The 15,836-nt window shown below is 40.3% G+C and overlaps 1 protein-coding gene across 2 annotated transcripts; it reads right to left on the bottom strand.

Annotated features, from left to right (window-relative positions):
* Window positions 1-2,493: 2,493 nt before the first annotated feature.
* Window positions 2,494-15,305, bottom strand: NPM1 (nucleophosmin 1). Of its 2 annotated transcripts, XM_079770999.1 has the most exons (11): window positions 15,132-15,300; window positions 13,103-13,182; window positions 12,263-12,382; window positions 11,871-11,964; window positions 11,456-11,562; window positions 11,302-11,366; window positions 8,359-8,416; window positions 7,946-8,029; window positions 7,150-7,251; window positions 4,804-4,878; window positions 2,494-2,851 (listed from the first exon to the last, which is right to left on the bottom strand). In XM_079770999.1, exons 1-11 carry the CDS (start codon window positions 15,187-15,189, stop codon window positions 2,813-2,815), a joined length of 882 nt encoding a protein of 293 aa, XP_079627125.1. In that variant the 5' UTR covers window positions 15,190-15,300; the 3' UTR covers window positions 2,494-2,812. The 2 variants fall into 2 exon arrangements, with proteins under 2 accessions (XP_079627125.1, XP_079627126.1); XM_079771000.1 differs by lacking the exons at window positions 2,494-2,851; window positions 4,804-4,878 and adding an exon at window positions 4,901-6,110 and having other exon boundaries at window positions 15,132-15,305.
* Window positions 15,306-15,836: the final 531 nt, after the last annotated feature.

Raw genomic sequence — 15,836 nt, 5'->3', positions numbered from 1 at the left:
ACCAGCTTCTCTTACAGCTTCCTCCACTATTGATCAACATTTTCTCCTAGGAAACACAGGAAATTGTTTTTTCCCTTATTGGTCTTAGAAAACTTAAAAAATGCTGATAAAAAAAACAACAACTGTGTTCCATAATAGGCACCTTAATATTTAGCAATTAAACCGACATTGACCCAAGTATGGCCAATGCCACATTACCAGTCTGCACTGTGCAAAGTAAAGTCATTTTTAAAAAGGTATTTTCTAAGTCAGAGCCTAGGAGTTCACTTTTCAGATCACTGTCATACTTAGTTGGCTAACGTCTAATAACTAGCACTATTAGTGACTGTTGGGGCACAGGATTCTTTAATTTCTGTATTTCCAAATAAATAAGCCCTACCTGGAACATTTTTCAACATTGCTTCCCCTCAGAATGGTGAAGTTCTTTTAGGTTTCCCGTTTAAATGTGCCCATCAGCCAAACCAAAGGTAAGGTTTAACTTCTACACAAAGCACGAAAACACTACAACTTCCAGACCTACTCTTGGTTATACTAGTAGTAAGTACACTTCTACTTCTGAACATGTTGAGTAACTGATACAATTACCTACCATACTCCAGTTTCACACACAGTAAGACTCTATTTGGGGAAGGAACGACTCAGCTTTAACACAGTAACCTTTTTAATTAATGTGCAGGTTCGTTTTAAGTGTTTTACTTGGGAATGTCTTATCAATTTAAAGATGATCTTTTAAACTTCAAGTATATAAATGTGTTTTAAAATACAGGGACTTCCCAGTGAGGCAGTTTACACCTTCTCCTAATGAGTCTCCATTAAAATAAAGGTAGAGGGAAGTTGTAAGGACAGACTGTGCTGGAGAGAACTGATCAATCAATGAAGAAAACTACAACCTAAAGTAAATGAACTGACACCTGGAACTGGGACTCAACAGCAAAGTACTGCGCCAATCTTGCCCCACCCTCTAAACCAAGGCTACCCTGGAAAAGCATCCAATTAAAAGGCTAACGTCTGCAGACCACATCACAATGTACCTGGAACTGGATAGGCTGCTGCCATCCTCCTAATCAAAGATAAACAGGCTGAGGGAGGAAAAAGGAAAAGAGGTAAATAGTGCATGGAATGGGAGAAGTTTCTTCAGACTTTAGCACACAGCAACACAAATTTGAAGACAGTAAATAAAGTCTCTCTCCTAAAGTTTAAACAATAAGGAATGAGGAAAACATCCAAGAGAATCAAACAGAAGGCCTACAAATGAATGTGAGTGAAGTAGGAGGCTGAAATCTCTCAAGAAAATAGTCCAGAATTGGAGACTCTAGAGAACAGACTCAGTCTAGCCAAGGCCCAGAACAAGATTATAAAACACACAAAATCTCAGAACCTGCAACAATAAAAATCTTAATTAACACACACCCACACCCACTCCTGATCACATGCAAAATACATGAAGCCCTAGCTGGCTTGGCTGTGAATAGAGCTTTGGCCTGTAGTCTGAAGGGTCCTAGGTTCAATTCCAGTCAAGGGTCACATGCCCCAGTTGCAGGCTCAATCCCCAGGGGGCACCCCTGGGTCTGGGAGAGGCCACGCACCCCTGGGTCCGGGTGAAGCTGGATCCCGGGTCCGGGTGAGGCCGCGCGCCCCTGGGTCCCGGGTTCAGGTGAGGCCGCGCGCCCCTGGGTCCGGCCTAGACCAAACCAGAGGGAGTCGGACCTGCATTACCATTTGTCCACCATCCAGAGCTGAAAAGTCAGTGCCGACATGTACACATAAGGAACTGGTGGACATTGAAATTGGGTCTCAAAAGAACTGTTGGTCCAGAAAGAAACTTACTATAGACTGATACATTTGCCTGTCAGCATAACGATTATTGCTCGTCTCCCATTCAGTTCTTATATTTCTAGGGACACATGATCTCGCTCATCTAGGGGAGATGATGAACACAGACTGATAAACAAGAACAGAACCAGAAACAAGGAGGCATCGATCGGACTATCAGGCCTCAGAGGGAGGGTAGGGGAGGGATCAACCAAAGGACTTGTGTGCATGCATACGACGAGCCTAACCAATGGTTAAGGACAACAGGGGGGTGGGGGCATCCGTGGGGAGGGGTGTGGGATGGGAATGGGGGGGATGAGGACAAATGTGTGACACCTTAATCAATAAAGAAATTTAAAAAAAAATCCCTGGGGGGCTGGGATGTGTATGGGGGGGAGGGAGGGTACAGCTGAGAATGTAGTTCATTTTCTGTTCTGGTTGAATAGGGGGTCTGATGGACCATTTGGAAACACATTAGCATGGTTACAATTAACTATTATCAGGAGACAAGAAGGTATAAGCACTAAATACAATGAAAAATAGATTGGTTAGCTGTGAGAAGCATTACTACTTAGAGCAAAGACTATTTCTCATGAGATTTTTAGGATACTATTTGACACTTAACTGTGTACATTTATTTCTGATAAAGCATAAAGAGAATAAATTAAATAGAGACAGTGCTACTTTATTAAAATACTGAGTTTTATTTCACATGTATATTTTTGTCTCCCCACCATTCCCATTTGTCTGACCACTACTACTACTATGTCCTATCATAACATTCCATACATACTTAAAACCAAGCGAAGGGTGGAGTTCCATCTTTAAAAACTAAACAGGCATTTTGGACAACACATTCTTGGCAATGGAACCTGGACAACATTTATCAGACACGGTAGGGAAAGTTCTCACTCTGCATTATAAAAAGGACAGCCAGATATCAACTGTTACAGAAATGAAATAAGACGGAAAATTTTAACAAACTGTTTAAACTATTTTCTTAAAGAGACTTCCTCCACTGCCAGAGATCTTGAATAGCCTGGAAAAAAAAAAGAAATGTGGTTAAAGAACCACAGCACTTCACAGACAACCAATAAATTAAACCGCGTCTCTTTGTACAGTTCAACATACCTATTTTTCATTCTACCACCAAAAAGGTTCACTCTAGATAATTAAGATTTTTTTTAAAACTTATATAAGGAAAGTATCATTGTCAATTTCCACTTATAGATTATTTCTATAGGGTGGGGCAAAATTAGGCTTATAGTTGTGAATATGCGAAACACAGGATTCTTGTATTATTATTTACTGTAAGTTAATTCCATTTGTCCACCCTGTACTTGTTCTTATTCTGGTAATTCAGCAACATCCATGTAAAAATAAAATTCTTCAAGTGATAAAAATCCATTTCATGAGTCATGGTAAGTACAGTATAATCTACTTCAAGATGGCATTTCTTTTTCTATTCATAAACAATGTTCTCTTTTTAAAGAACAGTCTTGATGGTGGTTTTTTTTTTCAGCTCTTAATTCAAGAGTTTCTGCAGAAATTTGCTATTTCTCAAAGTCCATCTGGAAGGGATTTTACTAGCCAAATCCTCACAAGCAACACTTTTTCTAAGAAAAACTGCACAAGCAATGGGAAAATTTTTATGGGGACTCCTTGCTTCTGTAGCTATGCCATAAAAAACGTGAGACATTTAGTTTTGATAATCTCTGTAGCAGTAAACTGAGCTATTACGCTCTTTACTATTGTAGAAATTTCATCTTGGTACTTTTCAGAAAATGGTGAAGAAAATACTTGGAGTCAGAAAATAACTGCTGTTAGCAGTGAGTTTAGTCATTTCAGCTCAAGACTGATGTTATACTGTGTGGAAGGCCGTTTGCACCTTTATTACTTTTGTCTTCACCTAAATTTTTCTTAAATCAAAAATTTCAGTTCACCACTTTCCTTGGTACAGGTTGAAGAAATCCTCTCTTACAGTTACCTGTTAGTACATGCTGGTTTCTGACTTTCCACCATTTTCAACATTAACAACCGCATACAGCAGTTTTCCAAATGTTTATTAATAAGTGTCAACTATTCAGAAAACTTGCAGAATTTTGAAGTTCAAACACATTCACACACACCGTAACAACCAAAAGAATAAAAATGATTGAACTTGATCATCTCATGGCCACCAAGTCAATCAAAGCTGAACTCACAATCACCCAACCATAAAGTGTTGAACCACTGAAAGGGTTTCAAATCTGAGAAAAATAGTGCTGCCATTTATGTAATTTAAATACCAAATATTATGGCAGAAAAATGGCTGACAAATTCTTTATTAAAGAAGCTGAAAAGACTTAGGTAGCCCTGACAGAAACAAACCATAGGCTATGGTCTGGTATATGCATGATGCCTAGCAACCCTATATAACTACTTTTACATTTTCCTTTACAACCTATGAGTCACTAACTATGAACAAGACAAAAATTAATACATCATTTTCCATTGATAAAATACCTTTACTTGTAAGAAAGAAAGCTACAATATTGAGCATTAACTACAATTTGGTTTCTTGCTGCCAGATTTTACACTTTACACTTTAGGTTCATTTCAGCAAAATGTGCTTCCCATAAGATCTATGGAGAAATGGTTTCCCTCCGCCAACTCACAGGAAAGCAAAAGGCCAGACTGCCCAAGCAGCCAAGTGGAGCAGCAAGGAAAACCACAGCTCAGGTCCTTAGCCAATATAGTACCAACAGTAAAACTGAGCTCAGTAACAAAGAGGTAATTTACCAACTATATGAAAGTTGGGGAAAATATACTAAAAGTTATCTTCTCAGTCTCTGCCAACTAAATTCTTAAGCATTTCCATGTATTCAATCTAAAGTATTGTCTGTGGTTAGGAATCTTTTAAAAGAAGCCAACACTTAGAGACTAAGAGAGTCATAATAAATCACAATAAAAAAATTTGGATTAGGTCATGTCTTGAGAAAACTCCGTTACCTCCAAGTCAGTCATCCGGAAGCAATTCTTCACGTAATTAATGAACTTGGCTTCCACTTTGGGAAGAGAACCGCCCTATTGAGACAAAAGCATTATTAAGGGTGAGTATATTAGCACTATTTGTAAGTAAGTTATTATGAAATTCCTCATATTTGCATGCTATTATTACATTGATCATCAGTTCATTCCTTGTCCCTAGTCCCTACAATACATCTGGGTCTTTCAGGCCCAGAAAGACCTACTGAGTAACTCTTAGGACCTAGGTCTTTCATACCACTCCCATACTGACCGGCTTTGTCAGTTTCAAATTCTCCCCCGACCTTTAAAGTAAATACAAAGTACAAGCCATGCTTGAGATTCTTCAGGCACTCAAATGTCAACTTGGTTGCCTGCTATATAATCTAACAATTCAGTTTTATCACCACCCTCATCCACCCAGAACCAAATACAAAACAAAGCAAATACACACCCCTTTTCAGTACCATATGCACACGTCACCAAAACTGTTAATAGATCACTTTAATACGTACTAAGAAGACCTAGGCGCAGCACAATACTAACCTGAGTCAATTCAGGGAGCATATGAATGGGGGGAAAAACTAACGTGACGTTTCATTCATCTCAAACTAAAGTTTAGCATTTCCTTCAATTATGGGCATAAGGAAGAAACCATAATAGTGTTAGCATCAAATTATTTTCTAAGAATTACAATTATGAAATGTTTATCACTACTTTGGAATTATTTAATGTGCAACTAAGTATTATCACTTTTGTTGTTTCCTATTTTAACAATTAAATTTTTACTTTCCCCAGTAACTTGAATCCTTTTATACATTTTAAAAAGGTCAAGACGACTTCAGGAATGCCAAAGGGACCATGGCATGAAGTAGGTTAGGGATCAAGTATGGTATCATACTTAATTGCCTCTATCACCTAGAAAGTAATTTCCGTTTTTAAATTATTGTCACATACATTCTTCATTCATTCATTCAAATATTTATTGAGCAGCTAGGGAGATACAAAGGTGTTTAAAACATGGTCAAAGAGGCGAGATAAATGAACAAGTCAAGAAAAGTTCACTGAATCACAGCAAAAGAAAGGTGCATTAGGAGACTAAGTGAGATTGCTTCCAGCCTGGAAGGGGGCATGGGTGAGTGATAAACCAGGAAAGGGCATTGAGATTAAAATAGAAGACTTCAGTCTGGATTGTTGATGATACTCAGTATGGACTATATTTGTCTCTCCTTTTCCTCTTTCCCCATCTTTGGGCTTAATTTACCAGTAGTGCCCAGGATTGTTCAATGCGCCTGCAATTAAACCAAGGAGATAGGACCATATTAAAATGCGGGGGAGGGGTATCTAAAAGGTTATTTTAGCACTGTATGCAAGGGATAAATAAAGCAGCGATACGAGGAAGGCAAAAAGGTTTACAGTAGTACAAAAGCAAAATCTAGAGGTACACTCAGTCTCTAAAGTTTTATTTTTCCAATTGACTTGACTCATCACTGCACAAGGAAACCTACTAAAACACGCAGAACCTAGGCACACAGGCAAACATGGGGAAAGAAGTCAGCGACTTTCCCTCACCACCCCACATTTACTCTCAATAACTGGGGCCTAAGTAATTATTATTTATAAATTAACACTTTTCTCAAATGTGTTTCAAGATATTTAAGTCAATTATCCCATACTCTTCAAGTCCAGAGTTCATGGAAATTTAATTTAGTGCCCTGGTCAAGTAAGTCGTAGAATGAGTCAATCCTCTTCTCACATTTCCACTATTTAAGACAAAAGGAGACTAAAAACCTATTATAGTCACTAAAAAATTCAAGATATAAATGTATTAACTGGTGACACCTTGGTATAAAAGGAATGACTCAATTTGTTGGAAAATGTTTTTGACTAGAGTCAATCCTGAGTATTTTTTTTTTCACTACAACACTACCAGCCAAAGACTCTCTCTACTTTTCCAGCTGTTTCATAAAAATTAAGACTCATACGCCCTCTGCTGGCTCTACAGCATCTTACAACCGGAAGATCAGGTAAAGGAAAGTATTATTTGTTCTTGTTGATCTCATTTTAACATATAAGGTCAGAATGCATCTTACAACCAACTTACTTATATTTTATGATAATGAAAAAATAAAGCACATGTAACTTCAAACATGCAAAAAAAATTAGCAGAGATTATAAATATTGTAACTAATAATCAATTTCTAAAAAGCATTCATATCACGATCAAGGAACAGGTGTATTAAGGACAGTGCTGTTCCAAACCTCCAAAAAAGATAATTTGAGTGAATGGTAAATACACCTATCTGGTTTCTTAAATATAATTTTACTCACCTTCTCTATACTTGCTTGCATTTTTGCTTTAATGTCTTCTACAGAACTAGGTCCTTTCGGTGTTTTAGGAGTTTTTTCCTGTTTTTTGAAGGATTCTTGACCCTGGAAAAAGTTTAATTCCAAAGTTTTAAGAAAACAGCTCTTAAGACCCAGCCTACCTAAACGTTTTGTGAAGTTATTCTTACAATCCTCTCTTATAAACACTAGTAAACAACCAGACTTGGGTTGCTATTACAAATGAATGCATATCTGAACCATTTTTTGTTAAGTCATTCCTTAAAAAAAGAATAGGGATCATCGGTGCCCGCGTTTATATTCGACACCAGGTCAGTTCTACACTTAACAGGATCCCATCAAAAAGGAAACCAGAAGACCGCTATGCATGAAGCAAGGAAGTCAATGCAGCTTGATGCCTGGGGCCCATCCTAGAGCACTTAAATAACATCAGCCCAGGTATTGGGGTTCTTTTAATCTCCTTACGTGACTAACATGCAGCCAGGTTTGAGAAGCTCTGCATCATGCAACACATTTACCTTTCAACAAGCCAAGACCCCTTACAGGAGGTAACTTTGTATCAAAATAAAAGGACTGCTGTTGGCTTTCTCCCCCACTAGAAAGACAATCAGCTATACACGTGACAGTAACCATCGACAAGCATATTTGGCTCTTTGAAGACACCACTTCAGTTGTTCTCCAAAGGCCTAACAACTTCCAGACAGGCTACACTCATCCACAGTAGAACCTCTAACTTTTCTAACTAGTTCAGTGAAGCCTGGATTTGTATGTTTCCACTTACTTTTGATCTTGGTGTTGATGGTTTTGAGTCTTTTCCATTTTGATTTGATTTTTGTGCATTTTTGGCTGGAGTATCTCGTATGGACTGTAATTAAAATTAATCATAATCAACACACATACCCGAGTACATAAAACTACCCCAAAGCATGTAAGAAAAGCAGCAGTCAGGCTAAGATGAAGCAATCGTTTTGACGTTGCAAAAGGAAGAAAGCCACATGAACCAAGAAAACAAGTCCCTTCCCACTATTAGCAAAGTTTTCAGGTCAGCCCTATTCAGGACCAACTTCAAGTATGAGATCATTATTTCCTCCTAAAGCCAGCTTTCATTCACTACAAGTCAATAGCACCAAAAATTTCCCAACATTTTCTATTAGCTACTTCTGACAATCTTATAGCACTGTATATCCTACTTACTTTCTTTACTGGAGCTTTTTCTTCTGCTTCATCATCATCAAAATCATCATCATCATCACTACAAATGAAATAAGTAACTATTATTTGTGCACTCAACAAACAAAAAACCTATCTAGAAATTGGCTGAATCTCCATTAAATCAAGACATTAAGAACTTTTAAACTTTGAGGTGTTGTCAAGAGTCAAAAGCAGGATCTTGAAAGACAGACATGCACATTCATGTTCACTGCACTATCTATAATAATATCTATAATAATAAAAGGGTAATATGCTAATTAGACCGGACGTCCGGAGCAAAGCCCGGAGGGAAGCCAGTGCCGGCAGCCCAGGGAAGGAAGGCTTACTCTTGCACGAATTTTCATGCATCGGGCCTCTAGTTATTCATAATTACCAAGAGGTAGAAGCAACCCAAGTGTTCCTCAATGGTTAAATGGATAAAGAAAATGTCACATGTACACATGACATTGTGTCTTGAAGGAAATCCTATCACATGCTGCACCTGGATGAACCTTGAGGACATTATACTAAGTGAAAGACAGCAACAAAAAAGGCAAATACTACACAATTCAACTTATGAGCCATCTAGAATAATCAATTTCTTTATAGAAACTCAGAGTAGATTGGTGGTTGCCAGGAGCTGGGGAGAGGTAGAAATGGATAGTTTTTGTTCAATGGGCACAGTTTCAGTATTACTAGATGGAAAGAGTTTGAGACCTTTAGACAATGTGAATATGGTTAACAGTACTGAACTGTTAAAAAATGGTTAGGATGGTAAATGTTTAGTTTTTACAACTAAAAATATAAAAAAACAAAATTATTTAGGGTTGAGGTAGATGGAAAAAAATTTAAATAGAAAAATCCCATGTTTATAGATATAATATTAAGGTAGCAACTCTCCAAATTAATTTAGATTTAACATAACCCCTAAAAGAATGCCAGCTGGCTTCTCCATAATCATTCCTTAAATTCATTATTGAAATTCAAGGGACCCAAAGTGGACAAATAGGATGTTAAAAAGAACCAAGCTGGAGGGCTCACAGTTCAACTACAACACAGAAATCAACAGTGTTTTACTGGTAAAGGATACACACACATCAGTAGAATGGAATCAGAGTCCAGAAATACACCCATACACAGGGTGGGGCAAAAGCAGGCTCAGTTGTTTGTATGAAAAATACAATAAAAAACTTGTTTTGTGTTCTCACAACTGTAAACCTAACTTTTGCCCCATCCTGTATTTATGGCAATTACTTCTAAAAAGAGTGCCAAGAACATTCAAAGGAGAAAGAAGTCTAAAATGATGTTGGGACAACTTGATATCCACATGCATTAAGAACGAAGTAGGATCAAAGGTCTAAATGTAAGAGTTAAACCTATGAAACTTTTAGAAAATTTGGCAATGATTTCTTAGGTATCTTACATGGTGGTTACATCAGAAATTATCCCCAATTTAAAGATAGGAAATCTTCCAAAGCCCAAGCAGAATCAAGATACCAATCAGGTCCTACTCTAAAGTCTCCCGGGAAAGGACTGTGGCCAAAATCCAACTTTGTGCTATTAGATGTTCACTTATAAACCTACGTCAAGGTAACTTGAAATCACCAGACTAAATAAACTCAAGCCTAATTAAGCACCAAGATTTCTCATTTTTGTCCTACATCCAGTTCCCATTCCTCTTGGTATATTATTTTAATCCTTACTAATGGCAAATTTTCTAACAGCAAACACCCATTACACTGGGTTTGACACGAATTTTTCTAAGTATTAAACTCTCATCCTTCCCTTATTTTCTGCCTGTATTGGCATGCTCAAAGGGCCAGCTGAGATTGCTGAAAACCTCTCTTCCAGAGTGGATCGCATTCTTCTCAGTTTTTCTGATTCTTTTTTAATATATTTTATTGATTTTTTACAGAGAGGAAGGAAGAGGGATAGAGAGCTAGAAACATTGATGAGAGAGAAACATCGACCAGCTGCCTCCTGCACACCCCGTACCGGGGATGTGCCCGCAACCAATGTACATGCCTTTGACCGGAATCGAACCTGGGACCTTTCAGTCCGCAGACCGACGCTCTATCCACTGAGCCAAACCGGTTTTGGCTTTCTGATTCTATTTAAATGTTAACATATATGGACCAACCTAGGAACTCAGGGACAAAGTTAACGGGCAATTAAAAAGCTAATGTATTAAAAGTTACGGATTCTGTTGCATATAGGAAAACCATAAGTAGCACTTCTTTAAAATCCTCTCTGTGGATATGTGTTTTTTTTTAACTGACTTTAGAGAGAAAGGAAGGGGGAGAGAAACATCATTCAGTTGCCTTCCATATGCATTCCGACTGGGAATGGAACCCTCAAGGTGCATGGGACAACTCTCCAACCGAGCCACTCAACCAAGATATAAACGGCATTTTATTCCACAGTGTACACCTAATTATTTACCATAGCCTTAGGTTAGTAAATACATCAAATCTTGTTTCCAACCTAATTTTAAATTCCCCATGAAAATCCTTTTCTTTTAGAATCTTAATTTCTCAATAAGGACCAGAGAACCAGGAGCCAAAATCTTTGGAGGGTGGGGATCCAGAAGTGACAATTTACAAAATGAATGTAGCTAGAGCTATTCTGAGTCTCTTTCCACCCAACCAATTTATCATAAACTATTTAGCATAAAATACACCAAACTGTTAGCTACAGTCATGTGACCACTACAATATTCCTCAGGAAAAAGGTACCTAGTCAAACACATCAGGGAAATACTTCTGAAAATTCTCAATGCACTGTAGCACTTTAAGGTTCATAGTTCCAACAGTAGGCTCATTTAACCCAAAATGACAACCACTGACCATTTACCCTTTAAAGCTATTCCACAGGAAGACTTTGGAAAATAATTTTCTTAAATCACCCCCCCATACAACCTTGTCAAACTTCTAAGTCCATACTTACTCTTCATCATCATCATCCTCTTCATCATCATCCTCATCATCTTCATCAGCAAGTTTTACTTTTTTCTTTAAAAATAAAAACAACAAAAGACCTCATGAGCAAGTGCCCAAACTAAAGGCCAGAGTAAGATACCTGTAATAAATTACATCTATACCTGCGGGACCTTGCTACCACCTCCAGGGGCTGACCGCTTTCCAGACATACTTAGGAGTTTCACATCCTCCTCTTCGTCATCTTCTGACTCTGCATCTTCCTCCACAGCTAAAATAAATTCCTTTATTAGCCACTACTCAACCCAGAAGCAATAACTCAGAAAAAAAGGGCATAATATACAGTAATGAGTATTTAAAAACAGATTCTACTACTTAAAAGAGGCAAAAAGCAAACACATTTTTTACAAAAAGGAACTGTGAGACCTAACACTCATTACTAAGTTTCAAATGTAAAGTAACAGGTGTTTCCAGTTATAAATTAGTAATATAACTACTAGATTCCCATTTGAACCTCTATAAAGACAGTAGCCCAGCAGGAACAAGGTAACTGCATAAAAGATAATAAAAATAACATACCTACTAAGTGCTGTCCACTAATATGCACAGGCCCTGAACCACACTTCAACCGTAAGACCACAGGTGGTGTTATTTCAAAGCCACCAAGGGAAACCTAAAAGAGATTTGAAATCACTAAATATTGTAAAGAAAATAAAAAGTTAAATGTTTTGGTATAAAACTTGCTCATAACTTACAAATGTTTGTGTTACAGGCACGACAGGCAAATCCATAAACCAAATGAACAAACCAATGAACCCGTTTTCCCACCTGATACACAAGAACATTCACCAAGTTCCAGTGTTCATCATTCAACCCCGCAGCAACAAACCAAGCCTATCTCCCTGGTGGAACCTGCCCTACTGCAACAGAATTAGACCTTGCCATGAAATCCAAATTACAAGTGCCCTTACCGTTGGCTGTACAGACATTTTCAAAGTTGCCAGTGTTACTTTAATCGGACTGCCTTCGTAATTCATGGCCTCTGCTTCGACAATGTGCAGTTCATCCTTTGCTCCAGCCCCGAGACTGACCTGTGAACAGAAAAATAGCACTTCAACTTAAGTTTCTGTATTATACAATCCCCCAAAAGTTCTTATGTTAAAAAAAAAAGTTACTTGTAAACTTTTCGCTATTACCACTAATGGAAAACTAATCTGTGCACAATGAATGTTGTTTTCAAGTTTTATGGGACTTTGACAACCAATTTCTCATACTTAGTAAATTTGAACAAATGCATAAAAATGCATTTGATAACATAAAGGGTGTCCCCAAAAATGCATACACACTTTAACAGCTGATTTTGAAAATGAAATGCATTTTAATAAACACTGTCGTTATAATTATTCAAAGCATGTGTATATATTGGGGGGGGGACACCCTATAGTTGTACATGTCATCACCTATCCACAGTATGATTACCCAACATTTATTGACCACCTACAAGTTGAGCAGCAGGCTATGGGCTAGTCTCTGCAGGGGACAAAGAACATTTACCACTACCCTAAAAGACTTTCTAAGGCATCTGAAGTATAGAAATATAAAAAGTTGAACAGTAGTGTAACTGGACTTTCACAGGATTACCAAAGGAGTGGTAAAAATACCAAGTTTTGTATCACAGGTATACAGAAAATCAGTATACAATACCCAGTTATAAAAATACTATAATAAAAATTAAGTATTAAGCCTCACGTATAGGAACTAAGGCTGAAATCAAGAAAGGTTTAGTAGTTTATTTTGAAAAGTTTAAGTACCGTTCGTAAAGATAACTGGTGCTCATTTTCATCATTATCCACCTTAAAGTGATAATCTTTATCGGCCTTTAGTTCACAACCTGTAAATGAAGAAAAAGAGCAACTATAACATGGAGAAAAAATACTGAAACTTCAGTGTGGGTAACCAAAAAGGAAACGATTAACTTGTGGCTTTTCACTATTCTACCAGAAGGCCTCTCTTCCTAGATTTCTTGAACACAAATGCCTGCAATCAAATAACATCCATACAGGCCTTAACATATCCCTAGGACATGTCTATTCTTGTCTTAAACATAATTTCTGAACATAATTTAATGTACATCATTCAACGATGGTATGTTGACATGTCCTAGATCAGTGATGGGCAACCTTTTGAGCTTGGTGTGTCAAACTTCGCCAAAAAACTGAGCATAACTCGGGTAGTGTGTCACTTTGAGAAAAAAAACATTATTTCGCGATATTTATAGTTTAAATAACATAAATGTATAATTGTTATATATAATTGTATTTAATAAACCTCAGCGGCCACGTGTCATCAGAAATGGCTACGCGTGTCAGTGCTGACACGCGTGTCATAGGTTTGCCATCACTGTATAGGGAATAGTTCCAATAGAAAGGGTCAACAAAAATATCTTGATCAGAAACCCAGCTATTCAAAATGGCTAGAAATGAAAACATTAATGTATACTGCATATTACCTACTCCATCAATAAGCAATTGTTTTAAGTACCATCAGAGTAAAAATTTTAATTTAAATGATCCCATTTAATTGCAATCTAATAGTTACTGGTACATAGATGCTTAAATGTTATCGCTCAATTAACAAACCTCAGCATGGCATAAGCAACCAAATAAACTTGGGGCAGAATCTGCAGTGACTTGAAGGCTGGCTGACACAAAGAAATGGCTGCAACAAGTTTACTGAAAACCAAATTCTGCTCTGTCCTTAGCATGATATGTATTGTGTCCTGGGAAGAGGAGGAATCCCAAAACCTTAGTATAGAGTATAGCAACAGTACCGGGTCTTACTGACCCAAATTGAACCTTAGCACATTTCTCTTTAAAAAAAAAAAAAGCTGCTTGCACGATTCAGCACATGAGGGACCCTCCCTCCAAAAAAAAAAAAAAAAGTCCTTTCGCGCCAGCTCTGGAGTCAAAAATCGTGGTTTAGATCTTATTTACCTGCCAGTGCAACCTTCCTTAAGTCACTGGAGTTCCGAGCATCACTATCGTCACCTGCCTAGTGGGCGATACCCACCGCCCGCGGTGAAGTCCGGTGAAAGGGCTCCACTGAGGACTGCCTGAACAAAGGCCTCCGTCCAGGTACACCCACCACTTCCCGCCCGACAGCCCCAAAGCAGCCCCAGGATCCCGGGCTCAGGGGTGACAAGACACCAGTGAGCCCCGGATGTAGCGCCCATACCCCTCCTTCCCCCAACCACGTGGCAACCACGTGCTCCCAGCGCCTGCGCCTCCTCATGCCGGACCGCGCCTCCCCTCCCCCTGAAGCCCGCCGAGGCACTGGGCTGTCCGGGCTCTAGAATTCCTGAGGCCTGGAGAGCCAGGCCAGGCGCTACCCACCCTCTCCTCCTGAAAGAAGGCCTATGCCTCGCACCACGAGCCCACACAGCCGCCTGCACCCATCTGGGGCCCGGCACCAAAGGCACTGGCCGAGAACCAAAAGCCTACGGCACTCACACACCCCTTGGAAAAAAGGATGCCTGGGGCTCTATGGTTTACCCCCGCCCACGCGGAACCCTCAGCCGGCCGGTTCCAAGGAACCCCCCACTCTGGGTCTCGGACCGCTCACCCCCAGGCTTCAGGACGCCCCTCCTTCCCATCCCTGAGTGCTCACCCCTCCTGGTTCTCCATCCCTTAGGCTGCCAGGCCCTGGCGGCTCGCTTCCCACTCCCTCAGGCCTCCAGCCTGCCTCGCTTTCTCCCACAGCCTGGCCTCGGCCGCATTCCCGCCCCCCCACCTCAAAGCCACTAGGCCCCGCTCGGCCTCGCTCCAACCCTCCAGCAGTTACCGAAAAGGTAGTTCTGGGGCCTCAGAGGGCTCATGTCCATGTCCATAGAATCTTCCATGGGGTGGTAGCACGCACTTAGGTGAGAGAGAAGGCGGGCGGAGGTGAACGGCTTCTGTGCTGCAGAGCAGACGCGCAGGACGGAATCGCACCAGGGAAAGGACGCGGGCTCTCTGCGTACATATAAAGCACCAGGAGATCTCGCGAGAGTTCCCAAAGTCTCGTCGCCGCGCGCGTGCTCGAGAGCCCCTCTTCCCGCACAGGAGCCCTCCTGCGCAAGCGCTCTTCCACCCGCCTCCTTCCTTCCGCGCCCCCCGCCTCCACCAGGTACTTGAGGGGCTCCCACCGAGCACGCGCACTCCTAAGCGGGCCCCACCCCTCCGCCGCCGCCGCGGCCGGTGCGCACGCGTGCTTTCCCCCCGCCCCGGTAGCGCGCGCCCCCTCCCCTTCCAAGCTCTACACGTCTTGCTCGTGCGCGCGGGCCTGGCGCCAAAAGTCTGCGCAGCCCACCCTGCAAGATGGCGACGGCAGCCCTCGGCTGGGTTGAGGCGTGCAGGGCGAGCGGGTTGCGAGCCAGAGAGCCGTTCGACTCACCTCTCCCCCTCCCCTCATGCCTCGCGGGCCTCCAAACCGGCAGAACCAGGATTTCTGACTTGCCTGCAGGCCTGGGCTCACAGTTCACTGTTTTCCCAAAGTTAAAGCTTCAGG

The sequence above is a fragment of the Cnephaeus nilssonii genome (assembly GCF_951640355.1).
Source record: "Cnephaeus nilssonii genome assembly, chromosome: 5".
Lineage (NCBI taxonomy): Eukaryota > Metazoa > Chordata > Mammalia > Chiroptera > Vespertilionidae > Cnephaeus > Cnephaeus nilssonii.
The sequence above is the reverse complement of the archived record's forward strand: the minus strand, read 5'-3'. Positions and strand labels throughout refer to the sequence as shown.